The sequence below is a fragment of the Cornus florida genome, unplaced genomic scaffold (assembly GCF_030987335.1).
Source record: "Cornus florida cultivar Cherokee Brave unplaced genomic scaffold, ASM3098733v1 CherokeeBrave_3.0.0_Hap2_Chr04, whole genome shotgun sequence".
Classification (NCBI taxonomy): domain Eukaryota; kingdom Viridiplantae; phylum Streptophyta; class Magnoliopsida; order Cornales; family Cornaceae; genus Cornus; species Cornus florida.
This window is the reverse complement of record NW_026775574.1, coordinates 42,386,102-42,413,668: the sequence shown is the minus strand read 5'-3', so window position 1 is coordinate 42,413,668 and position 27,567 is coordinate 42,386,102. Positions and strand designations below refer to the sequence as shown.

The 27,567-nt window shown below is 38.0% G+C and overlaps 1 protein-coding gene across 3 annotated transcripts in view; it reads left to right on the top strand.

Annotated features, from left to right (window-relative positions):
- Positions 1-27,567, top strand: part of LOC132303200 (ultraviolet-B receptor UVR8) — a 93,343-nt gene that overhangs the window by 6,089 nt on the left and 59,687 nt on the right. For all 3 annotated transcript variants that reach the window (XM_059800363.1, XM_059800362.1, XM_059800364.1), the window contains exons 3-10: positions 2,710-2,788; positions 4,976-5,035; positions 8,513-8,614; positions 8,780-8,873; positions 14,749-14,791; positions 14,902-14,947; positions 15,054-15,100; positions 15,213-15,315. In XM_059800363.1, the coding sequence (XP_059656346.1) occupies positions 2,710-2,788; positions 4,976-5,035; positions 8,513-8,614; positions 8,780-8,873; positions 14,749-14,791; positions 14,902-14,947; positions 15,054-15,100; positions 15,213-15,315 (574 nt within the window). The remainder of the gene's footprint in view (positions 1-2,709; positions 2,789-4,975; positions 5,036-8,512; positions 8,615-8,779; positions 8,874-14,748; positions 14,792-14,901; positions 14,948-15,053; positions 15,101-15,212; positions 15,316-27,567) is intronic.

The window sequence follows — 27,567 nt, the reverse complement described above, 5'->3', positions numbered from 1 at the left end:
TAGGTTCTATTTTTATTTATTGGGAAGTTGTAATACTGACGAGTCTATGTCATTTATGAAAACATGGACGCATTATAGACCAATTCTTCCTAATGTCACAAAATTTTCTTTTGTATTCTGAAAATTGAGCATGATCCAGACCACAAACTTCCAATAATGTCTAATTAGAGTGACCGTTGCCCAGTGTTGGTCACATTAATCCTGGATGCGAGTCTAATTCTGTTCCTGAGTGACTAAAGGTCAATCCAAAGTTGAAAATTTTAACAACTTTTTGTTGAATAATACGACTTTAATATAAATTTAGCTGATAGCAGAAGAGTGTTACATACAATGGTAAAAGCTCAGGCTATCAGGTGTGAGAATGTTGGTTTTTAGTCAAGAGTAGTCACTTCGTGTTAAAAAATGCCAAAGATATAACGCAGTCCATCCCTCCTGGCACTCCTCGTAGGTAGGATTGATGCTGGGTAATAATGATGTTGTTTAAACAAGAGCATCACACATTAGCTAACTTGGTTTTATGAGGTTTGGTGAATGGAACTATTTTCAGGTTTGGTGAATGGAACTATTTTCCCTCAATGCTTATAAATAGGAATTTTAATTTTTAAAATATTTTAAAATGTTTATTTTATTGTAGTTGTGAAAATCACAGTGAGACCAAATTTCTAGTGAAGATCTATTATTTGATTGGTAGTCATTTTTTCACTTCATATATTTCTTGAAAGCCACTTATTATTATTATTTTTGATAAGTAATAATTGAAATAAAAAGGCGTTTAAGAGGGGAACACATCCTTTAAACAAGAGTGGAACTGGAGTTTAAGGCCCTAAAGAAGCCAAAAAAATAATTAAATCTTCAGGAGAAGAACAAGATTTCCTCTTCACATAACTGAAAAGAGAGCGTATGATGTGAAGTTTCAGAATCGCAGTGGACGATTCTTTCCCTTCGAACATTCTACTATTCCTCTCCTTCCAAATGCACCACCAGACACAATGTGGTACAACTCTCCAATAATCGCGAACAACGCTACTCACACGGCATCCTCTCCAAATACGAATCAAATCCTTAGGATAACGAGGCATAACCCAACGCATACTAAACAGACAAAAGATAAGATTCTAACAATCACTCGCCATAGGATAATGCATGAGAATGTGAGCAACTGACTCACCATCTTGTTTGCAAAGGCAACACCAGTTAACGAGACAATTGCCCCTTTCCTTAAATTATCAATCGTTAGGATCTTACTCCATATAGCGGTCCAAACAAAGAATGCCACCCTAGTTAGAGCCATAGAACGCCAGATAGTCTTCCACGGAAAATCAACGATATCAAAATCAGAAAGACATAATAATAAGGATCGAACTTCGAAGCGACCATGGGAAGAGGGAATCCATGTCATGTCGTCACTACCTCTGCCAACTACCTCCTGTCAATACAGCAAATCCAGAAAAATACATACCTTGTGCACCTCCCAATCCTGAAAAGAGTGTCGAAAGTGCACGTCCCACGTAATCCCACTGCTATTAAGCTGATAACAGTTGGCTACATAGGCATATTTATAAACTGCAATACTGTATAACCTAGGAAATAAACAAGATAAAGGCCTGTCTCCACACCAAAGATCCTCCCAAAAGCATACACATCTGCCATCACGAACTTTAAATCTGATATGAGTAGAAAAAGCGTCCCATCCCTTCCTAATGAATTTCCACGCCCCAACTCCTCCCACGAGAGAAATCGGACGAGTAGACCAACCACCACTCTCTTCCCCATAACGGCATGAGATAAGCCTTCGCCAAGGGCGATGTCTTTCCCTCCCGTACCTCCACAGCCATTTTCCCAGAAGAGCTTGGTTAAAGGGGACCAGTCTTCTGAAACCAAGACCACCAAACTTCATTGCCTTGCAGACTTGTTCCCAATTGACAAGGTGATACTTAAATTCGTCTCCTTTTCCACCCCAAAGGAAATCCCTTTGAATTTTTTCAATCCTAGTAGCAACAGTGCTTGGAATTTGGAACATAGATATAAAATATGTGGGAAGGCTCGATAAAGTGCTCTTTATAAGCGTAACTTCCCCCCCCTTGGACAAGTATTGCTTTTTCCATCTCTTCGCATACCTATCAATCACAGGGTCCCAACTCCCCACCGTTCTAGAGGAAACCCCTAAAGGCAAACCCAAATACGGAATTGGAAAAGAACTCACCCTACACCCAAGGATTGCCGCTAAAGATGAGATATCCTGAACATCTCCAACCGGAACTAATGCATGAAGGATGTATCTACGCTTGAGCCTCCAAAGGTGAAGCACATGATCAGCCATTTGATCCCACGTAAACCAGTTTCCCTATCTTAGAGACTTAGATTCAATCAGATTATAAATAAAAATACCTAAATGATAAGATTTTCACAAAGGCCACAACTCCTTTCTGTCCAGGCTTTAAGTTATGTTGGTTTGCATTTGTCATGGTGTTAATAGATAACTCTGTGATGTAAGTTGTCTCTGGGGAATTGTGCTGTGTGTTCTGTTTGTACCAATTAATTTTGGTCAAAATTCTTTGTACTGCTCTTTAAAGCTGATTTTGTTTTAACTCACAATGCGATACTATCATTGTAATTACCTATGTATACTTACCTACATGGCCATTTTCTACATTGAAGTTGGAGTTCCAGCTTAGATTATTTTATTAGCCTCTTGTATTGCTTTTACAGGAGCCACTTGAAGTTTCTGGACTTCCCAAAGAAATTATAAAAATTTCAGCTGGTTATCATCACTCATCGGCTATTACAGGTTAGTAGTTGATACCTCACTAGATGTTCATTTATTTTTATTTTGTTTCTGTGAAATATAATGTGTTGAACTACAATCCAAATGATGAATGCTTCGTATGGATGGAAGTCGGTAAATCCGATATTATATAAATTTGTACCTAAATTCTTTCGCTTTGTAGTGTAAAATGATCTTTATACCAGTGGTTTAAAATGTGTGCAGTTTTCTGCCTCTGAAAGCTCAGTGATTTTAAGTCTATTTTAACAATTATACCTCTTTCACCTTGGTGTATTTACTTATTTGTTACATCTCTTAATATTTTGTGGCCTACTATCATAGGAGGGTGTTATGACAAACACCGTGAACCAAGAAGAAATCAAGAATCACAACACAAAAGTAAACATGCCAGACACAAAGAACACAAAGGTTTACGTGGTCTGGCAAAGCCTATGTCCACAATGAAGATCCATCAAAAGATTTCACTATGAGAAAAACAGGAGATTACAAGTTTCAACCCCCAAACCTTAGCTCTCTCTTTCTCACTCTCTTTCCTTCGATTTTCAGTGTGCTTTCGTTATCCCACTCAAAACACCATTATATACCGGGTTACATGATAGAACTAAAAGGGTCCATGAGCCGCTAGAGAAAAACTGGTAAAAAATGACTTGGTCAAAACAGGGTTGCATTGTGACCCTGGCCAAAACAAAATTCGGGCCACAACTTAACAGAGGGCATGCTTCCTCTCATTCTTATATGATGTTCATTAGAAAATGATGTGGTGTGTGTATAGAATTAAAATGTAGATTTTTGTTTTTAAAAGTTAGTAGTGTTCTACAAATGGCCCTTCCATCACTTTGAGAACACAATGTGGGTTTTTTGACATATCGTAAGAGTCGATCTGTGTGAAAATTATCTAATTAGAATTTCTTTTTTCTGTTTATCAGTATTGATGATTTAATAGAGGAATCAGTGGAGGAAAATCTTTCAGTAATTGATGTTGTTTCCTATTATTGAAGATTTGGTGTTACTAAAGAAATCAGTGGAGAAAAATCATCCTTGTTTCCTATTTTCTAATACTTTCCATTCTCATAATTTCTTCTCCTATATAAAGGAGTCTCCATCATTGTATTATGTATGAATTGAGAGAGTATTATAAAAGTGATGTAGCCCTTTGGGCTCTTTGTGTCGTAGATGTAGGCCCTAGTGGCCGAACCACGTAATATCTATGTGTTTATTTATCTATTCGCTTCCGTTTTATGCTTTATAACACGGTATTAGAGCTTAATTTCTCTTCCTAGGGTTAGACCCCTATTTTGGGGTATTCCCTTAGCATCTGAGCTGTTGCTAAGGGATTCTCAGTGCTATTTGTGACTTATTTGGGCTGCCAGTTTGTTTGGCAGTAATGTTCTTCGCTTTTGCCGTGTCTTCGGCAGTTTTATTAACTTGTTTGGGCTGTTGGTGTGTTTAGTAGCATTTTTTTTCGTCTTCTCTCTTCTTTCTTCATCATTCACACAATGATGAAATTGGGCATTCATGTTCATCACAATGGCAAGTTGGGCATTCATGCTCCAACTTGAGGTGGAGTATTGACGATTTAATGGAGGAATCAGTGGAGGAAAATCTTTCAGTAATTGATATTGTTTCCTATTATTAAAGATTTGGTGTTACTAGAGGAATCAGTGGAGAAAAATCCTCCTTGTTTCCTAGTTTCTAATTCTTTCCATTCTCATTATTTCTTCTCCTATATAAAGGAGCCTCCACCATTGTATTGTATATGAATTGAGAGAGTATTATAAAAGTGATGTAGCCCTTTGGGCTCTTTATGCCGTGGATGTAGGCCCTAGTGGCTGAATCATGTAATATCTTGTGTTTATTTGTATAGTTGCTTCCGTTTTATGCTTTACTATAGTTAACAGTAGTCACTATCAACTTCTTTCTATAAATCTCATATTTTCAAGTATGTAGCATTAATAATTTATAGACATATATATATATATATATATTTGTTGTATTTTTTCTTTGGGGTCGGGTATCAAAATGATTGATGTCTTTTAGGTTTATCATCTTTTTCAAGTGCTAACTTGTGGTCTTGTTCTTGTTCTTCTTTTTATATTTTATTATTTATGTAATAATTGTTTCATTATGCCTTTGGGAATGTTTGTATTTTCACTTCACTAACCTTATAATAATAAGTGCTTTTTCTTGTAGTGGACGGGGAACTCTATATGTGGGGGAAGAACTCGAGTGGGCAGCTTGGCCTTGGAAAAAGTAACTTTGCCTGTACCTCATATAAATTGCTTTATAGGTGACTATATAGTTTTATTGATTTTTCCCTCGCTGATATTTTGGATTGCCTTAATGGTTGTGAAATAGATATAACTACAATATCTTGAATTTTTTATTTACCCATACATAGGATATCCATCCCCATCTTAACGATATTTTCCTGTACTAACTAATCAATTCTGGGCTCTCCTTCCTATTTCTAGTAAAGAAAATGTTGTTTTGAATTTTGTTGATTTGTCTCAATTGTAAATGATTATCCATGGATTTATTTAGATTGTATAATTAAGGATTAATGTGAATGAATTGTAAACGATCCTGTTGGGGCACTTCGATTGATTGATGGACAATCAAAGGGCATTGGATGCATTTCGATCAATCAACCATAAAAATGACTAAAAACCAGTTCCTTTTCAAACTGAAACTGTAAAACCCAATATCTCTTCTACAGTTCTACCCTTTATTGTTTATGAATTCCTTACCATCTTAGAAAGCCTAAGAGATATAGTTGAGAGATTTATAGAGCATTATTTTGAGATTAGAGCGCTTGCATATTTTACTTCCATTCATCATTTTTCATTAGATTGGTGAGTTTTATAAATGAGTGTTGACAACTTAATGTTGCTGAGCAAAATTGAAGATCAACACCAACTTTTGAACCATCTGAGATTGTTTGGAAACTGGACCAGTTGAGTGAAGTACTATTGAAGTAGCGAATTACTTGAGGAGTGAAATTTGTTGACGGAGCGGATTGTGTGCCTGAAGACTCTGAGTATGAGTTTGGTGGATAAGTCAGTGTAAAGAGCTAAGTAGGGGTTCTGGGGTATTTGATCTGTTAACTAAGTGTAATATCTCTTTCTTATAGTGGATTTGATCTGATTTTACCATGTCCCGTATATTTTTTCTTGTGGTTTTTCCGCTTAAAAATCTCATGTTCATTGTGCTTACTTTTAGTTTACTTTATACTGCCTATGATTGAATGTTTCATGATATTGACATGATGGAGTGATTGATAGGTTGATTTTGATATACTTGGTTGGTTTAAACTTTAATTTATTGGTTAATTCAGTCAGAATTTTATTAAGCAGTGAGATTAGTTTAACTATTATCAAAACCTCTTCACCCCCAGACCCCCTTTAGGTCTAGATCATGGACCCGAGTCTAGGGATTCGATCCTTACCCTGTCAATTGATAACCAAATTACCCTTGAAGGCTTGAACATAACATTGATTTCCTTTGTCAGCCTTGGGAGTTAACAAATACTGTTCAAGCATTGTTTTCCTCCGTCGGCCTTGGGAGTTAACAAACACTAACTAACTTTGAGAATCTCTAAACTAGTTTTGCATTTGAATTTGCATTCCTTAAGCTCAGAACATAGCATTGATTTACACTAGTTTCTCCTCCTGCTTGACAACCCATTCAGTGGTTGTCTTCTTCTTCCGCACATTCAGAGGACATTTAGCCTTAGCGTGATCAATTGCATGAAATTTCTTCCAATCACTCACCTCACAAGTCTTCCCATTCACGTTTATAAGAATTGATTCTAGGAGTTCTTTGTGGACATCAACCTCATAGCTTTTTCAAAGCTCCCTCACTCCTGTGATATTAAGTAATGAGGCTAAGTGAATTTAGAGCATACCTTCGAAATAGTCAGGGCATTCCTACAATGGATTGGAAGATCAATGATTTGAATCCAAATAGGAACATAACCTATAACGGCCCTCACCATGCCCAACACAATATTGTCCGCTTTTGCCCCTAAACTAGGGACTTCTCAGTCACCCATCCTGGTACTACTCCAGGTTAAGCATGCCTAACTTCGGAGTTCTGATAGATTCACGGACATCACGGCTTTAAAACGCATTGTGTCATATAAGGGTAATGAATCTACATATAACACTTTATTCTTCCACAACTAGGTGATGTGGGAATTGTGAGCACACGTAGCTAGCACCAGAGCCTTGCCTCTCACATGTTTGCACTCGCCCACCGAGCCTCACAATTCCACACCCCTTGGGAGCCCGATGTCCCCGTCGGCACACTTCCGACTGGTCAGGCTTTGATACCATTTGTAACGGCCCTCACCCTACCCGACGCAATATAGTCTGCTTTTGGCTCCCCCAAACCAGAGACTTTCCAGGAGGTCACCCATTCTGGTACTATTCCAGGTTAAGCACACTTAACTCCGGAGTTTTGATAGGTTCACGGCTGTCACAATTTTAAAATGCATTGTGTCATAGAAGGGTAATGAACCGGATCATTGGCCAACCTTGGTATGCATGAACTCTTCTAGGAATGGTATCAACATCTTCCTGGTTCTCTAATCTGACATTAAAAGAAGCCCTTCGGCAATGAAAGCAGCTTGAACTTTCCCGCATTCACCAAACCCTATTCAGAAGACTTTTGGAGGGTAACACCTTTGTGTGTTTGGTGTTGTTTGTGGACAGAAAGGAATAGGAGATCCTTTTATGGCAATGACTCCGATTGGTGCACTTAAATTCTGTATTTTTTGCACTATTTTATGTTGGGTTTTGGGGAGAAATTGTAAATCCATGGCGGAGATAGTTGATTTTTTGTCCTCTTTGAGAGTTTAGTGGCTTTTTTTTTGTTCTTGTGTAGTTCTTTTTGGGATGCATTCCCTGTTTGAACGATAATAATACCTTTTGTCCAGAAAATATCCAAAAATTGAATGACGCTCGCACTCAACTTCCTATCCACATCTTCATCTGAAATGTGTATCATTTCCTTGTTTTTGCTCTCCTTGATAAACGTCGAGTTCTCCAAGCATTGTTGTGTTCCTTCATAAAAAAGACTATGCCAAGAGGTTCCCGGTAAAGAGGCTGCATGGGTCATACCAGCTGCCTTTGGAGGAGGTCTGTACCTCCTACATAATCAGAGAAAACCCAGCCTTCCTCACCGGAACCCTTTTCCTTGCTGAAAAGTTGCTGACATTGATAATAAATAGTATCACCCTAGTTATTGTGTTTGCTGTAACTTTTCGTTACATTGCTTATGATTGAATGTTTGATAATATTGCCATGATGTGTTGATTGATTAATTCATTTTTGATATAATGGGTTAGTTTAAACTTTAATTTGTTAGTAATTAAGTTAGAATTTTAGAAAGTAGTTAAATTAGTTAAAAGTCATTAGGACCTATTCACCCCCTCTAGGTCTAGATCACAATCCTTGCGCATACTCTCTATCAGAGTGTAGAGTTTCAGTCCTTACCTTATCACTATAACATGATTTTTATTAGTGATGTCATCTTTTTGACTTATTCCTCAAATCTGGGAACAGAATAGTTATTCAATTTTATTTATTTTTGTTGTAAAATAGTCTATGGAATCCCTACATTGTATATCATCAGATTGTTTATTGCATGAAAACATTGGTTTTGTTGCTAATAATATCATCTCTGTGGCTGACCTTGGGTTTATTTTTGTTTTGTACTAATTCACAGGAGCAGCAAAAGTAGTTCCTACGCCAAGTAAAGTTGAATGCTTGGATGGGGTCACCATCAAAACAGTTGCTTTGGGTTGTGAACACTCTATTGCTGTTACAGGTTTTAAATTGAAATACCACTTGCCTCCATATATCTGTCTTGTTGTTTTTCTTATAACTGTTTTAGTTTTGACTACTTGCAAGGGCTTTTTGTTACTAATGCTAGGGGTATGACCCTTATTTTGCTATATTGGTTGTTAATATATATATATTCTTTTTTTGCCAGAAAGAGGTGAGGCCTTAAGTTGGGGTGGAGGAGGGTCAGGAAGACTTGGTCATGAACTTGAATCAAGCCTTTTGGGGATTTTAAGAACTACCAGGTTCTATTTGATTGTTTTACTTCTGCAGGAACACATTTTTTTAATTTGAATTTGAGCGAAGTAGGATATAGTATTATGTGCCTATCCTCCACATTTTCAGCCATTATTTCTCTTATATAAGTTAGGAGAAGTGTGTCAACTCTTATTTATAACAAATCAAGGGGTATCTAAATACTTGTACTTAGAATGTATATTGAACTCTACGTATGATAGTTACTTTTGTCATGGTTTAGTCATTCAGGATATGGAAAGCCTCCTGATGAGGGTTCCCAACTAAGATGAACTTATCATAACCTAGCTACATATTGTGCAATCTGTTTGATAGACTCCATATTGAAAATTAAATTTACTCACACTGGAAGTTTCCTCTTAATTCACTCCTTAGATATCCTTTGCGTATGGCACTGTAAATAGTTGATAATTGTTGAAAGAGAGAGAAAAATAGAATATATGAAAACGTATATATTATTGAGTGAGTAATACAATAATACAATGGTGTTTATATAGGAGAAGCTGCGGGAGTAGTTGAGTGGAGAACAAGTAAACCCTATACATGGTAATTCTATATATGGTAATGAGGGGTAGGTGAAGGCGGCTACAAAAATACAGAAAACCCTAATATACAATGTAATCTAACTGTACACGTGTGACAATGCATACAATACTGTACAACACTCCCCCTCAAGCTGGAGAGTAAATGTCAATAACTCCTAGCTTGTTACATATGGAATCGAGTTCTTGGGAAGCGCCTTAGTGAAGATGTCTGCCACCTGTCTACCAGAAGGAACAAAAGGTGTAACGATCTCATTCGAGTCAACTTTAGATCGAATGAAATGGCAATCTACTTCAATGTGTTTGGTCCTCTCATGCTAGACTAGATTGCTAGTAATATGTAGTTTCCTGATTGTCACAATGGTGGACTGAAATCCCAAGTTCCTGTAAAATAGTTTTCAACCATGTAAGTTCACATGCAGTGTGTGCCATGGCATGATACTCTGCTTCAGCACTGGAACGAGCCACAACTGACTGTTTATTACTCCTCTAAGTTACTAAATTTCCTCCTATGAAGGTGCAGTAACCCGTGGTGGACCGTCTATCAGAAAGAGAACCAACCCAATTTGCATTTGTGTATCCCTCAATCCGAAGATGTTCAGAAGATCAATAAAGCAGACCACTTCTCGGAGCACCCTTGAGATACTTCATGATGCGTACAACTGCCTCCATGATGTGTACAACTGCCTCCATGTGAGGTACTCGAGAACTAGTCATGAACTGGGTCACAACACTGACTGCATAGGAGATGTCTGGATGAGTGATTGTGAGGTAAATAAGCTTACCTACAAGTCTCCGATACATCTCCGGATCATCGAGTGGGTCACCATCATCCACCTTAAGTTTTACATTAGTCTTTATGTGTGTAGCTACAAGTTTCAAACCAAGATATCCAGTATCCTGTAAGAGATCAAGAGTATACTTCCGCTGAGAAAGACTATGCCTTGCTTCGATGGAGCCACCTTAATTCCTAGAAAATACCGAAGTTTGCCTAAATCCTTAGTGAGCTAGAACTCAAGTGATGGATTAGAACTTGTATCCCATCTCTATCAGTGCCGGTGATAACGATATTATCTACATACACCACAATAATTACAATACCACGTTTCGTGTTCTTAAAAAGGAGAGAGTGATCAGCCTGGCTTTTGGTCATAGCATGAGCTACCACAGCTTTACTGAACTTATCAAACCATGCACGAGGGGACTGTTTGAGGCCATAGATAGACTTCTTGAGATGACACACACACTCCCATCTTAGACTCAAACCCAGGTGGTTGAGCCATGTAGATTGTCTCAGTAAGGTCACCGTGCAGAAAGGCATTTTTAACTTCAAGTTGATGAAGTGGCCAGTCTAGATTAGTTGTAAGAGAGATTACCACACGAAATGAATTTAGTTTGGCTGCAGGAGAGAACATCTCAATATAATCAAGGCCATAAGTCTGAGTGTAGCCTTCAGCAACAAGTCGAGCTTTAAGACGGTCAACTGTACGATCAGGCTTCTGTGTAATAGTGAAATCCCAACGACAATAAAGTAACAAGGTCCCAAGTATGATTCAATTTTAAAGCGTTTATTTCTTCTTCCATAGCTTTCCTCCATTGTGGATGAGAAAGTGCCTCCTTGTAGGACTTAGAAAGAGCAATAGAGGATAATGACAAAGAAAAAGCTTGTCATAGGATCATAGGATCCCTTTGTTGTTTCTGGGACATGTTCCCCTTTTGAAGGTTTTTTGAATGAATTTGCTTAATTATCAAAAAAAAAAAAAAAAAAAAAAAAAAATGACAGAAAAAGATTAAAAGGAGGAGTATAATTTATTATATGATACAAAATTGGGGATAAGGTGATTGGTAAAAGAACGTTTACCTTTCCGAACAACAATAGGTTGATCAAGATCATAGTCCGGAGAGATGGAAGAATCTCCAGGCGTTGAAGTGACTGGTGGAAGTGGCAAGGCTGGGCTTACTTCTTCAGTCGTTGGAATATGATTAACTACTCTTTTCCATCAACGAGCATAGACACGAAGAGCTGGTGGGATGTCAAAAAAAAAAAGAAAAAAAAAAATTGGAGTTGGAAGAACAGAGTCTTGAAGAACAGAGTCCTCCAAACGACTGCCTTCCTGGGAATAATAAGGAACATTCTCAAACAAAGTTACATCTGCACACAAATTGTTTACGAAGAGTTGTACTGTAACATTTATATCCCTTTTGAGTGCGAGAATAACCTAAGAAAATACATTTGTGAGCACGAGGATCAAGTTTGTCTCGTCCCGGGTTTAGATTATAAATAAAACAGACACACCCAAACACCTTTGGAGGAATGGAAAAAGGGTTTTTGTCAGAAAACATCATTTGGAAGGGTGATTTTCCTTGAAGGACCCTATAAGGCATGTGGTTTAAAAGGTAAGCAACAACCAAAACTGCATCTGGCTAAAACTGTTTTGGAACATGCATTTGAATTATTAAGGCACAATGCTAGCTAGGAGTGGTCCTGAAAATTCAATTAAAAAATGATCAATTTTAAGTTAATTGTCATTTATAGTTACTAGTAAAAACAACGTGCGATGCACGTGATCAAAAGTTATTTTATAATTTTCATTCAATTATAAATTGAATGAAAATTAAGGGATTTATAAAACTGATGAAAAAGTGAGACCCGAAGTGCGGAAGGTACCAATTCCATGAACAAGTGATTTGGCACCATTCTTTATAGTAACAACCGATGGTGAGAAAACATGAGAAATATCAGAAAGAAGAGATGGGTTACCTGTCATGTGATCGGATGCCCCTAAATCAATGATCCAATGTGCAGAAGATGAAGCATGGAGACACGTATTACCTGAAGTAACGATAGTAGCGGCGGAGGAGGGCTGATTTGCACGCTCACGCTTTACTAGAGAATCATACTTAGCTTTGGAGAGAACAACTTGTTCATTCGCAGGAGTGGGAGTAGTCAACTTCGAAGCCGAAGCTTGATTAGCCCAAACTGGCTTGCCATGAAGTGCCCAACAGAAGTCAACAGAGTGATTGTTTCGGCCACAATGAATACACTTCTTGCTGTTGCGACCCCCTTTACTGCCATGAGTACCACAACCTGGTTTAGAAGGACCTCTGCCCTCTCGTCTTCCACGGAAAGTATCGTGTCGCTCAGTAGGAAGTAGGAACAAGAAGAGCAGATTGGTTGTCCTTCTCAATCACAGGGGCATGAATAGATGCTCTTCGAACTCGAGCAGAAGTCTCACTAGTTGTGGGTATCTCCTTGCCGAACAAAATCTGCGAACTGATCGGAGCGAGTTCGGGTTTAAGTCCAGATAAAAATTTTGCCACCCGAAACTCCTCCCTATGCTGTTTTTGTTGTTCTATGTCTGTAGTCAATGGTTTGTAGACATTTAATTCTTCCCACATACCCTTCAATTTTGAGTAATAATCTTTAACATAACGATCTCCCTGTTGGAGATTAAAAATATCATGGTACAATTGATAAATACGAGAAATATTCTTCTCTGAAGAATACATGTCCCTAATATTTTTCCAGATATCTTTGGCAGACTCTAGGAATGACACGTTGTTGAAGATCTCAGGCTCCAAGCTGTTCTATAACCAAGTCATAATATGAGCATCTTCTTTCTCCCAAGCCTTAATAATCTTTTCATCACTGGTGGGTTTGGTTGATTTAAGATAGGACAGTTTTCCTCGAGCCCGTAAGAACACCTCTACGGCTTGAGACTATTGAAGGTAGTTTGATCCTTTTAGTTTGGTGCTGGTGATTGACCAAGAAGATGAGATTCCTTAGTATTCATAACAAAAGCTGCTGAACAAATGAGATATAGTAGCGAGAGGAAGCCGAGATAAGAGAACCAAGATCAAGCCGAGATGAACCTGTGAGAAATTATCGTGGAGGGTTCCGAGAGAGATTGCCAAGACGAGAACCGAGATCACCGAGGAGAGAACGCCGAGAAGAGATTGTTGAGAGAAAGCCGAGATGGAATTAAGATCGTAGTATGAGTAAGGCTGAAAAAAAAAAAAAAATTAAAGAGGGATCGATTTCCGCTCTGATACCATGTTGAAAGAGAGAGAAATAGAATATATGAAAACGTATATTTTATTGAGTGAGTAATACAATAATACAATGGTGTTTATATAGGAGAAGTTACGGGAGTAGGTGAGGGGAGGACAAGTAAACCCTATACATGGTAATTCTATATACGTTAACGAGGAGTAGGTGAAGGCTGCTACAAAATACAGAAAACCCTATACGTGGTGATTCTATATATATTGTAATGAGGGGTAGGTGAAGGTGGCTACGGAATACAAACAACCCTAATACTCAATGTAATCTAACTGTACACGTGTGACCACTCATATAATACTGTATAAAAATAATTAAATGTGAACAACTAATTTGGGCCATAAAAGAAGGGCAATTACCTTATATCCCATTAAGAGATCTTCACAAATCCAAAATCAGTTTTTGCTCTTGTTAACAACCATCTACTCTAAAAGCTTAAGCTGTTAGAGAGGGTGTAGCTTTAATATTGAAATCCTCTAACACACCACCTCACGTGTGGCTTTTTTCTGGTACAATGCGTGTTTCAATATTTATAAGGGTGATGGTGAGGTTTGTACTCAGGACCTTGCCTGCTTTGATGCCTACTTTGATACCATGTCAACAACCATATACTTTAAAAGATTAAGCAGTTAGAGAGGGTGTAACTTTAGTATTTATATCTTCTAACAACTCTTACATATTAACTTAAAATTACCATGCTTTCAGAAATGAATTAAAAAAATAAAAAAAATCATTTGTTAATTTTTGGGACTTCTCTTCTGTTGATTAAAGGAGCAACCAATTTTGTATTTCAGACAAGGATATTGTATTCTAAGTAAGAAACGTAATTTGACTGCCATTGTAAGTTGTTACACATTCTAGATCTTGTGGTGTACCATGTACCCATTTATCTTCCACTTATGATGCTGTCTGGACTCCAAGTTATATCAATTCCAATTGTAGTAGGATACTGCCATTTTATCCATTTTTTGCTTTTTGATCACTGATACTAGATTTGTTTCTTCTACAATTTTATGAACATCATCCTCTCTCTCTCTCTCTCAATGCAAGGTTTGTGTAAAATCACTAAGCATTTGTTGACTGCTTCACTTACTGAAATATTATCATAACATGAGGTAGTTTAAGTATAATTCTGTTATAGTTTCACAGAAATCCAATTTCTTGTGGAGTTTAGCACATTATCTTTTCTTATCTTGCAGAATATAACATCCTAACTACAGTTTGTTTCATACTAAATTACTAATTACATTTTTTATGCAGTGAATACACACCAAGGCTTATTAAGAAACTTGAGGGAGTCAAGGTACTCTCTGAGTGTAGAAATTTCTTTTTTCTGCTTCATAAAGGATTTGTCAATAGAACTGATTCATTTTACTGTTGGTGCCTGTGGCTCCATTTTTCATGTGAATACAGGTCAAAAGTGTTGCTGCTGGCATGCTGCATTCTGCATGCATTGATGGTGTTTTTTTGATCTTTTCTGTTGTAGATTTATTTTCCTAGGTATGACTTTTAAGGCTTTATTTAATTTTCTGCTTTATTACTTTGACTTTGACTAAATTTTGCAGGAAATGGTTCTCTATTTATATTTGGGGAAAGAGCGGTGGAGAAATTGGTATGTCATGTTTTAACAATGCTTTGATAATCACACAGAGATTGTCGACCAACTTTGGTCATTTCTTGCAATCTAGCTGATTAGTGATATCTTCAAATTGGAAAATATATAGGGCTTTGGGGAAGCAAACAATGTGACAACACCATCTATGATAAGCAAACTGCCATTTTCCGAAGAAGTTGCTTGTGGTGGTTATCACTCATGTGTTATTACAAGTAACTCTTTTTCTCATTTAAATAATTGATCTTTTTGTTTGTTTTAATTTTTTTTATTTTTTTATTTTTTAATTTTTATATCTTTATGAATATTATGAGAATATTAAGAGTGACTAGTTGTAACGAATTCTAGATTGGAAAAGCCTTAACAACTTTGTGTAGAAGCAGTATGTGGTTGTGTGAAATTAACTTACTCTTGAGTTCTAAGATGATCTGAAGATCCATTTGAGCTTAACTGCTAGATTCTGAAGGATGCTGGAATGAATACTTTCTTCACCACTGCCTAGCAAGAAAATAAAACACAAAAGGTTCTGGGAGGGTATATCACAGTGTCAGTGTTTTCCTTTTTCAGTGGACCTGTGCAGAAGCATTAATTGGCCAACCATCTGTGTTGTAAACTATCATGGTTCCTTTTCTTTGTCGATCCAGATTTTCCATGACACTTTATTTTGGAACCTCGTCCTCTGATAAAAAAAGTCATCAAGAAGCTAAATAAAACCCCTTCTTTATGTAAAAAATAATAATATTATTGAAAAATTAAAAAGGTGAATGTACAAGAATGACAAGCAACTTGTCCACCATGGAGATGCCAAGAAATAAAAGGTGAAAAACAGTAGTTCACATCTGGAATAAAACAAACCGCCCCAAAGAAAGTGGCACAAGACTATGAGGGGTAAAATTCCTCTGAACTGCTGAAGCCTTGCAGCTTTCTTTCTGCTGAGGAATCTGCCTCCATATTAGCCAATTGAAGAGTCCAGTAGAAATTCACCTCTACTAATATAGCAAAGTAAATGCATTGCCCAGGTGGCTTGGGATTGTTGGATTTTGTTGTGGGGTTTGTTTGGGGTTCAGTGGGTTATGCCCAGGTCTTGCAGAGGCTTGGAGAGGTTGTACAGTGCGGGACCCAAATTTGTGATTTCTGGAGGGTTACGCCTTTGTGCGTCTAGTGGTGTCTATGGTTTGAAAGAAATAGGAGACCCTTCGAAGGAAAGGAGAATCCTATTGGGACGTTAAAGTTCTCCATTATTAGTACCCTTTTTTGTTGGGTCCTAGGGAGAAATTGTAAATCCATGGATGAAATTGTAGATTTTTTCGGACTCGTTGAGGGTTTAGAGGCCCTATTTGGCCTTGTGTAGCTTTTGAGGGACGCGTTCCTCTTTTCAACGCTGTTAATACAGTCTTTACTTATCAATATATATATATATATATATATATATATATATATATATATATCTAAAGCAAAGTTAAAATCTCCTGAAGGAAATTCCTGCACTTCCAAAGCCGTATGTTCAATCTTCTCATCCTATGCATAAGGACTGAGGAATCACCTTTACCTTGAAGACTTGTTAATGCCAACACATAAGCTTCTTGAAGACCTTGTAAACTCAAGGTTTCAGCTTTTACCAACATACCTATTTCCAGTTGGCTTAGAATAAGAAAAGGGGTACTTTGTTATCTACCAAGACTACTATGGTACCTACAATTTTAAATTGTCCTAGATTGTGAGTTTTGGCCTTTCTTTAGGAGGAACTCTTCATAAACATGATTTCACCATTACTAGCTTTTTAAAAGAACAAACTGAAGCCCAGTCATGGAAGATTAGACAAAAAGGAAACACAGTCAAAACTTTGCTAGTAGAAGCCCAAAGAGAGGAGAGCCAGAAGATTTAATCCCCACAAAGTATTGTTGCCTTGGATTTATTTATCATAAAATATTTTAGCATTTCTCTTGCCTAGTTTACATGGACTTGGATAGATATGGGATTGATTTGTATGTTTCTAAGCGTCAAATTTGTCAAATCTCAAATGGACACTAGGCACACTAAATATTCATGCCTTTTCCTTTATTTTAAGAAATAAAAATTTGTTTTTATATAGGGTAAACTATACTTGCTATGATGTCCCACATCCCTTGGGAGGGAGAGGTTGTTGGCACTTATATCTGTGGATGCTTCTTAATTGTGTAGGCGCGTTTTGAAAACCGTGAGCGTAGAGAGTGCAAACAGACAATATCTACATAGGGTGGGGCAGGTCATGACACTTACCTCCCTTGAGGTTTGCTGTAATTACTAGGACCTCCCCTCTTGTTTTAAAATAGCATTAACCTCCTTGACAAACATAGTGTTGTATTAGTTTCCCCACTCTATTAACGGTCAACACCAGCCAACTATGGTTTTTGCTGATGTCGTCATAATGAAAATTTAAAATTCCAGTTTCGCCCTTGTCAAGCATGTAAAGATATTTTTATCCATAGTAAACTATCTAAAACTACCTAGATACCGTTATTTTAGCAACATTAGATGGAAGGAAATGCCCTTTACCTGTTCAATACAAGAGAAACATATATCACACAACTTGATCAGCTCTTTTCTCTATATTACACATCCTCATCTTTCTTTCCCTCTCTATATATACACAAATTTAAAGGTCTTCAACATCTTTTCACTTCTGCATTGAAAATCTCTTGTTGGAGCATTATTTTTCTTTGAATTCGCTGGAGCATTATTCCTTCACCATTTTGTTCACTTTCTCAATTGGAAAACTCTTGCTGTAGTATTAGTACTCGACAATTATTTTTCTTTATCTTTGTGCCTATCAAAGCCCTAAGACTCTGCTCATGCCATTAATGAAGACCGATGCCCTTAGCCTATGAAAGAGCCTAGTGAATCAAAGACCAATATTCACTGGGTTAAACGTATACCCAAATCCCCAAAAATATTTGTCATGTTTCTCTCACTTCTGTATCCCATCTTAGTTCTCTCACCCATATTTTCTCTGTGTGTGTGTGCACGTGTGTGTGTGTCATCTCTTAGAGAGATTTTAATGGGTGGTTTGCTTTCTATTTGTGGTTTATGAACAAATGGGTGTGTAGATGCCGATGTATCAGCCAAACTGAAGGAGAGATGGGGATGTGAAGTATGAGGTGGGCATGTAGAGCATGTGCTAGATTTCGAAACCACTGTGAAAGATGGGAAATTGGGTGGCAAAGTTGTGTTGGTTTGTGGCGGTGCCATTAAGAAGAAATTAGATTTGAAGAAGACAATTGAAGAGCTTCACTTGATCAAAAATTTATAGGTATTCTCATCAGTTCTCTCTCTCATCTTAATTTCTCTCATATCCAAGTATATAGATATACAGTGTATATATGAGATTGTATATACTTGTGTGTCTGTGATAGTTTATATATATATATATATATATATATATATATATAGGTAATAAGTTTTATGAAGTTGGTTCAGTCCAAGTCGCAACCTGAAAAATATTTGACCTGTTTTTGTCTTTCGTGTCATGGACACTGTTCTAGTATTCTTATGTGACGAAAGTTGAAAGCTAAATTTTAGAGAGAGAAAAAATTGATTGTATATTATTTCATATATCAAAGGATGATTACAATAGATATATATCATGTTCTTTAGAACATAAAATAAGGAAAATGGTAGGTGAAGGTGGTTGGTGAGTGCAGTGCAAGAAATGAATTTGGACATATCGTGTGTCTAGTTGACACTGAGCTATATTCATGACACTCCCCCTCAAGCTGGAGAGTAGATGTGAACGACTCCCAACTTGCTGCAGATAAAATCGATAGCATGCTTGGGAAGAGCTTTAGCAAAGATATTTGCCAACTGATTACCAGACGATATAATCATACGAATGAAGTCACAATTTCTTTGGAAGGACCAACACGCCAGTGGCCTAGTGGTATCAGACTCCTACTTCCCAAAGGGAGGTCAAGGGTTCAAGCCTCGGTTGAGGCATGTGTGTATGAGTACTAACTAGGAAAAAAAAAAAAATCTTTGGAAGTCACCTTAGAACGAATGAAATGGCAATCAACTTCAATATGTTTGGTTCGCTCATTGAAAACCGTGTGAATAGCTATCTAGTTATCACAATAGAGAAGAGATGTCTTGAACAGAAAACCCGAACTCTTATAATAGAGTTCTCAACCAAGTTAGTTCATAGGAAGTATGAGCCATTGCACGGTACTCAGCTTTAGCACTAGACCGCGCTACAACCGACTGCTTCTTACTTTTCCAAGTGACTAGATTGCCTCCTATAAAAGTACAGTAACCAGTCGTTGATCGCTTATCTGAAGGTGAACCTACCCAATCAGAATCAGTATAACCCTCGATGCGCAGATGTCCAGACGACTGCTAGAGAAGACCACGACCTAGAGCTCCTTTGAAATACTTAAGAATCCGTATAACCGTGTCCATGTGAGGGACTTGTGGTCTGGCCATAAATTGACTCATAATAATATCTGGTCGAGTAATAGTTAGGTAAATCAGCTTGCCTACAAGCCACCTATACATATCTGGATCATCAACCAAGTCACCAACATCAGGGAATAGTTTCAGATTAGTCTCCATGGGTGTTGCTGCAGGCTTAGAGCCAATATAACCTGTATCCCTTAAGATGTCAAAAATATATTTTCTCTAAGATAAACAAATGCCTTTCTTTGATCTTGCAACCTCATACCAAGAAAATAATGGAGCTTGCCCAAATCTTTAGTGAGAAAATTCGAACCCAAATGATGGATCAAGGTCTGAATCCCTGTCCTGTCACTCCCAGTACTGATGATACCATCCACATAGACCACCAAAATTACAATGCCACAATTTGTCTTTTTAAAGAAAATCGAATTACCAGCCTGACTTCTAGTCATGCCATAAGCAACCACTACCTTGCTAAATTTATCAAACCATGCACGAGGTGGCTGTTTGAGTCCATAAATAGATTTCGATGACAAACACACTCCCCCTTGGACTCAAACCCAGGAGGTTGAGCCATGTATATTGCCTCAGTAAGATCGCCATGTAGAAAAACATTTTTGACATCGAGTTGATGGATAGGCCAGTCAAGATTTGTAGCAAGAGCGATAATTATGCGAATATAGTTCAGATTAGCCACATGGGAAAAAGTTCCAGTATAGTTAATACCATAGGTCTGGGTGAAACCCTTAGCAACAAGGCGAGCCTTTAAACGATCAATAGTGCCGTCAAAATTTTGTTTCACTGTGAAAACCCAACGACAACCAACAACATGAGCACCTGCAGGCTTTGGAAGTAAATCCCAAGTATGATTCAATTGTAAGGCATGCATTTCCTATTCCATAGCTTTCTGCTAGCCAGGGTGGGAAAGAGCCTTCCTGTATGCTTAGGAACAGTAATAGATGACAAAGATAAAGAGAGAACTTGAAAAATGGGTGACAAATGATCATAAGAAACAAAATGAGAGATAGGGTGATCAGTGCAAACCCATCTACCTTTGCAAAATGCGATGGGAAGATCAAGATCAAACTCAAAAGGCGGATCTTTAGGTGCTGAGGAAAATGGTGGAGGTTGCAAGGAAGGCTCTACCCATTCAACCGTTGGGCAGGTGGCACAAAAGGTTCATCCTGGGCAGCAAGAGTAAGAGAGCTATTTCTGCGACGTCGCCGAGTATAAACTCTAAGAGCAGGAGGAATACCAAGAACTGGACATGGTAGAATAGTATCTTGAAAAATAGGTTCATTCATTTGACTGACTGCCTTAGAATAATATGGAACATGCTCAAAGAATGTTACATCGGTACACACAAAATGTTTTCTAAGAAAAGGGTTGTAGCATCTATATCCTTTTTGAGTGCAAGAATGGCCCAAAAATATGCATTTGTGATATCGAGGATCAAGTTTGTCCCATTTTGGATTTAAATTATGTACAAAACAAACGCACCCAAAAACTTTTGGAGGAAGAGAAAAGGGGTTTTTATCAGGAAACATCATCTGAAAAGGTGATTTTCCTTTGAGGTCCTGAGATGGCATTCTATTCAATAGATATGTTGCAGTAAGAACCGCGTCTCCCCAAAAATGTTTAGGTACATTCATTTCAATCATTAGAGTTTGAGCAATTGCAAGAATGTGTCCATTATTTCTTTCAGCAATCCCATTTTGTTGGGGAGTATCAACACAAGAAATTTGATGGGTGATATCTCCGAACTCAAGAAATTGCTGAAAGAGAGAATCTTTATATACAACAGCATTATTAGTACGAAGAATATGTAACTTAGCATTCAATTGATTAGTGATCTCAGCTTAAAAAGAACACTAATATTTACCAATAAAGGAAACAAAATAACGGGCACAAGCCAATCCAGTTGTTCGACCTGGACCCCAAAGATCAGAGTGAACAAGTTCAAAAGGGCATAAACTAGGTCCATCAGTCCTAAGTTTAAAAGAAACCCTATGATGCTTGCTAAGTTCACATGTTTCACAGTTAAAACTAGAAAAATTAAATAAGGAAGGAACCAAATGCCGAAGACTATTAGACGAAGGATGCCCGAGTTGACAATGCCACTGATATGGAGAAGTAGAGGTATGGAGTGCAGATGAAATAGGACAATAAGACGGATGAAAGTAGTAGAACCCATCCTTTTCAAAGCCCCCACCAATTATCCTCTTTGTCTTTAGATCCTGAAAGACACAATGAGTAGGATAGAATATTCTTGAGCAATTTAGGGCGGAGGTAAGTTTAGGAACTGATAATAATTTTTTTGATATGTAGTTTAGGAACTGACAACAAATTAAAGGGAAATTGGTTTAGATATGAGGCAAAAGAGAAGGTTAGACTAGAGGTACGAATGGTACCAAGTCCGTGGACTATAGACTTGGTACCATTAGCTATCGTAACATAAGAGGGAGAAGACATACGAGAAATATCAGAGAAAAGAGAGGGGTTACCTGTCATATGATTGGAGGCTCCAGAATCAATTATCCAAGGTGTATCGAGTGAAGAATGAAGACAAGTGTTACTTGAGTCAACAAAAATGGCTGTGGAAGTGGATAGAGGATTAGCACGCTTGACAATTGAATCATACTCAGCCTTGGAGATAAGAAACTGTTCCTCAGTAGCAGGATTAGTGCACTCCTCTTCATCCACAACCTGATTTTCCCATGCAGGCTTGCCGTGAAGTTTCCAACAATGATCAACACATGGTTAGTACGGCCACAATGTGTACATGTCCTCCCATGATGAATGCCTTGGCTAGGGTGTGAAGGACTACGGCCCTCTTGGCTATCTCGTGAAGGATCAGATTGAAGGTAGTTGGTACCTTTCATTTTGGTAGTAGTTGTAGAACCGAAAGAGAGAGTCTGTTTTTTTCGATTTTGCACCCATGATAGTAGAGGTGAGACAATCTGAGTACAAGTAAGAAAAACTATTGAATTTTGAGCATGAAATCAAGAAGAAAGGGACAACTGACTTTTGAACATTAAATCAAGAAGAAATGTCTCTCTCTCTCTCTCTCTCTTTATTATTATTATTTTTTGTTTATGAACCCAGGGTTCTATGTCATCTCTATCCAAATGATAGAGAGGAGAACAGCAAAGTGCAGAAGTTGACTATACTAAAAAAAAGAGAGAAAGAAACTGAGAAGAAGAAAGAAGGGGGGGGGGGGGGGGGGGTGGGAGGAGCTTACGCTAGGTGCTAGGTCTCTAACATTAGCCTTGAAGCTCTAATGCCAAGATGAAAGTTGAAAGCTAAATTTTAGAGAGAATAATTGACTGTATATTATTTCATATATCAAAAGGATGGTTACAATAGATATATATAATGTTGTCTAGAACATAAAATAAGGAAAATGGTAGGTGAAGGTGGTTGGTGAATGCAGTGCAAGAAATGAATTTGGACATATTGCGTGTCTAGGTAAATACACCATGCGTAAAATATGAAAGCGGTAATCATGCCCCTAATTAAGGAAAAGTTGACTCTGAGTTGTATTCACGACATCTTGTAACCCAATATATTAGGGCGCTTGGGGTTTGGTGTGTGTAAATAGAGAACACTGAGAACCGCAGGAAAGAAAGAGAGAGAGAGAGAGCATGCTAGGGTTTGGGGACTAAAACTTGTAATCTCATGTTTTTGCATGGTGAAATTATTGCTAGCAAGTTTGGGGAAATCAGTGGTGGGTGGTGTTCTCTTGAGGGGCGTGGTCCTAGGGGTGTGGGGGTTTGGACTTGCATTCGAAAGGGATGGGACGTTTTTCGTAATCACGTTCGCTTTAGGATCAGGGATGGTAGGAGGATCAGATTTTGGGAGGACCTTTGGTGTGGGGATCTTCCCCTTGCTCTTTCTTTCCCTCGGCTTTACAGGATTGCTTCTGACAGGCAGGCCTTGGTGGTTGACTGTTATCACCTTGATTACGGAAGACTAACTTGGGACGTTCAGTTTAGGAGACATTTTCAAGATTGGGAAATTGAGGAGGTCACTTGTTTTTTGGAGTTACTGTATCGTCAAGTGATCTCTCATGAGGAGGCTGATTGTTGGTTTTGGAGTCCACACTCTCAGGGTCGTTTCGAGGTGAGATCCTTTTTCAGGTGCCTTTCTGATGGGGAGGGTGGCACTTTCCCTTGGAAGGCTATTTGGCGTTCCAAGGCTCCCCTTAAGGTGGCCTTTTTTGCTTGGATGTCTGTCTTAGGTTGGATTTTAACCCAGGATAATTTGAGGAGGAGAATGTAGGTGGTTATCAATCGCTATTACTTGTGTCGTTGTGATGAGGAGACAGTGGATCACCTTCTGTTGCATTGCAGTATGGCCAGAGATTGTTGGGATTTGATGATTGGGTTGTTTGGGATTCCTTGGGTTATGCGCTGTTCCTCTAGAGGGTTGATTGAGGCTTGGAGAGGTGTCTCTGTTGGGGCGCTCATCCGGGATGCTTGGAGGGCTACCCCTCTTTGTGTTTGGTGGTGCATTTGGCTTGAGAGGAATCGAAGATACTTCGATGACAAGGAGAAACCCATTTCTATGCTTAAGTTTTCTATTATTTCTACTCTCTTTTGTTGGGTCTCAGGGAGAGATTATCGTTCTGTTGAGGAGATTGTTATGTTTTTGGCCTCTTTGAAGGCTTGAGGCTCTTTTTGGTTTTTTCTTCTTGTATCCTTGGGTTTCACTCCCCTTTGAGCGCTTTTTTATAAAATTCTTACTTATCAAAAAAAAAAAAAAAAAAAATCATTCGCTGGATCTTCACTTTGGACATTGGCTTATGCCGAACCACTTAAATCTTTGTGTTCTTTGTTTGTGGTATGTTTATTTTTCTGTCGTGATTCTTGATTTGTTCTTGGTTCGCGGCGTTTGTCGTAACAAATTGGTATCAGAGCTTTTGGTTCGAAGCTGGGATGGCGACCAAGTTTCTGGAAATAGGTAAGTTCAACGGCAGAAATGATTTCAACATGTGGAAGGATGTATTGCTAGAAAAGATTAAGGACAAAGATGAGATTATTGAGAAAGCACACAGTGCGATTATGTTGTGCTTGAGTGACAAAGTTTTGCGAGAAGATTTGGAAAGACTACGCTGGATGAGTTTTGGAACAAGTTGGAGGCCTAGTACATGATGAAATCTTTTGCAAACCGCTTGTATCTAAAGAAGCGGTTATTCACTCTTTAGATGTATGAAGGTTCGTCTCTGAAAGACTATCTTGACAAATCATCATAGAATTGGATAATATTGATGTTAAATTATCGGATGAGGATCAAGCTATTATTGTGTTGTGTTCTCTACCACCCCTTGTACGAGAACTTTGTCGATACGATGATGTATGGAAGAACTGTGTTGTCTATGGAAGACGTGAAGACTTTGAATTCTATGAACTTGTAGAGAAGGGTGTTTGAGAGCAAATTAGAAGGTTCTTTGACAGAGGGTTTGGTTGTTAGAGGGAGAATGAATCAGAAGGGAGGGTTTGGCAGTAGAGGCCATTCCAAGTATAAGGACAAAACGAAGGTGCTGAGATGATGCACCATTCACAAGGCAGGCACTTCAGGAAAGACTGTCCGGAGTGTAAGAAGGGAAAGGGAAAATTCTCTAAAGCCGGTGAAGTGGCTGTTGCAGTGGGTAATGGAAGAAACACAAGAGGAATATGTAAAAGCTTGAATGAGAATAATCATTCATTCACAGCTTTAGTATTTATATACTAAAAGAGCACGTGCTAATATTACAAGAAAGGAAACTTAATAAAATCATTGCGGATTCTATGCCTAGACATATGAGTAAATAAAGTCAAATTTCATTGTTGGGCAATAGTGTAATTAGTTATAAGAGTTAGGGTTATAATGTAAATAGCCAATACTTGTAAATTTAAATATTCCAAAAGATTTTGGGTTCTCTGTAACGAGAGAACATCCAAATTACTTTTACTTATAAAAAAAAATAGAACATCCAAATTACTTTCTCTCTCTCTTATTCATAACATGGTATCAGAGCTGCGATCCAATCCCTAGACTGCAATTGCAAAAGAGGGTTTCCGCCGTCATACCTAGGGTTGCTTTCGTCATGCCTTTGTCCTTATCATCACTCTGTGCAGTCGTCATCTTCACTATGTGTTGGTAGTCCCTGATCTTCTTCTAGTTACTGAATTGTTATGTCTAGGATTTTGGGGAAAACGACGACTGTACTGGTTGAATTGTTCTCTCACCCTACTGTGAAGAATCTGGGTTAACCTGATTCAATCAAGTTTCTCAAATCAGGTTAAGATCTGACCCTTATTTTCAGACCCGACTGAAGCAGGTGGGTTCTGAGATCAGTTCTGGTTGATTTTTCTGGTCAGTTTAACTCATTGGAGGCTTGTTCAGGCTGTTTTTCTTTGCTGTCTGCTGTTTGGCTTCACAATCAGTTTGGTCTTGTACTGTCTCTCCTCAGTTCCTCTTTTTCATTCTCAGCTTCTCCTATTTTCTTCCCAGCAAGTTCCTACATCTGTTTCTGGACTCATGGCAGAGCCTAATAATATTAATATATATATATATTTTTAGTTGGTACTCACACACACATGCTTCCACTGAGGCTCGAACCCCTGACCTCCCTTTGGGAAGTAGGTGCCTGGTACCGCTAGGCCACTGCCCTGTTGGTTAATATTAATATATATTTTTTATATAAATATTAAAATAAATTCTGCTACTGGTACTGATCATGTTGGAATGCATATTACTATGGTTAAATTGAGTAAGACCAACTACTTGTTATGGGCTCAGGCTTTGAAGATATCCTTAGGAGCTAGAAGGAAATTAAAATATATCACGAATGATCCTCCAGACAAAACTGATAAAGAGTGATGATTGGGAAACTGAAAATTACACGTTTATGTCGTGGTTGTGGAATAGTATGGAGCCTTCAATTGCTGCTAGTTTTATGTTCGTTAACACAGCCAAGGAAATTTGGGATGCTGTCAAAGAAACTTATTCTATGGACAAAAACTTTTCAAGAATATACTCTTTGTATGAGAAGACGTATCTTTTTCGACAAGAGGGAAAGAGTATAGGTGAATATTTTAGTGCTTTCAAAGGACTTTTGGATGAGTTAAATCAATATTACCCACTGAGTACTCATCTTAACGTTCTTAAATGACAATGTAAGGAATTTTATGTTTCAATTTTTCTTGCTGGTTTGGATGCTGATCTCCAGAATATTCTTAATCAAATTCTTGCTAGTGATGGAGGACTCCCATCTTTGGGTAATGTTTATGCCGATTACACCGAGTTGCTGAATCATTTCTTCAAAATCAGTTGGAAGAGAAAATTCAGATTTGTTGACCTCATCTGGTAGTCAAACTTCTACAAGGGGTTGTGGTACTTTCAGTGGTAACCGTGGCTATGGAGGTAACATGGGTGGTACATGAGGACATGGTGGTCATGATTGTGGTAGACGTGGTCGTGGGTAGAGAAGCACGTCATTGTGGATTATTGTAATGGAACTAATCATAACATTGATGCTTGTTGTGATTTATATGGAAAACCAGCTTGGGAAAATCAAGTAACTACATCTTCTGAGGGTATTTCTTCTCATTTCTTAGTTGGGAAAGATCATTCGGCTTTCGGTGATTCCATCTCTCAACCAAGTTCCTATTCTGGTAACACTGTCACGCTTTCCTGTGAGGAGTCGAGTGCCCTTGTCAAAAAGACACAAAATCAAACTACCAATGATGTTGGAACATTTGCTCACTCAGGTAATATTGCATGCTTTTTCGATTTACAGTCTACATCGTCTCCATTGCTTATTGACTTGGGGGCATCTTCGCATATGACTGGTAAGGATTCATTGTTTACCACCTTATACAAGTCTAATTCTACATCCTCTGTTATTTTGGCTGATGGTAATACTCGTCCAATTGTTGGTCAGAATACCATTAGACCTACTTCTTCCATTTCATTATCCTCTGTGCAACTTGTTCCCCAACTTCCTTTATCTATTATCTGTGATTAAAATAACTATAGCACTTAACTGTTCCGTA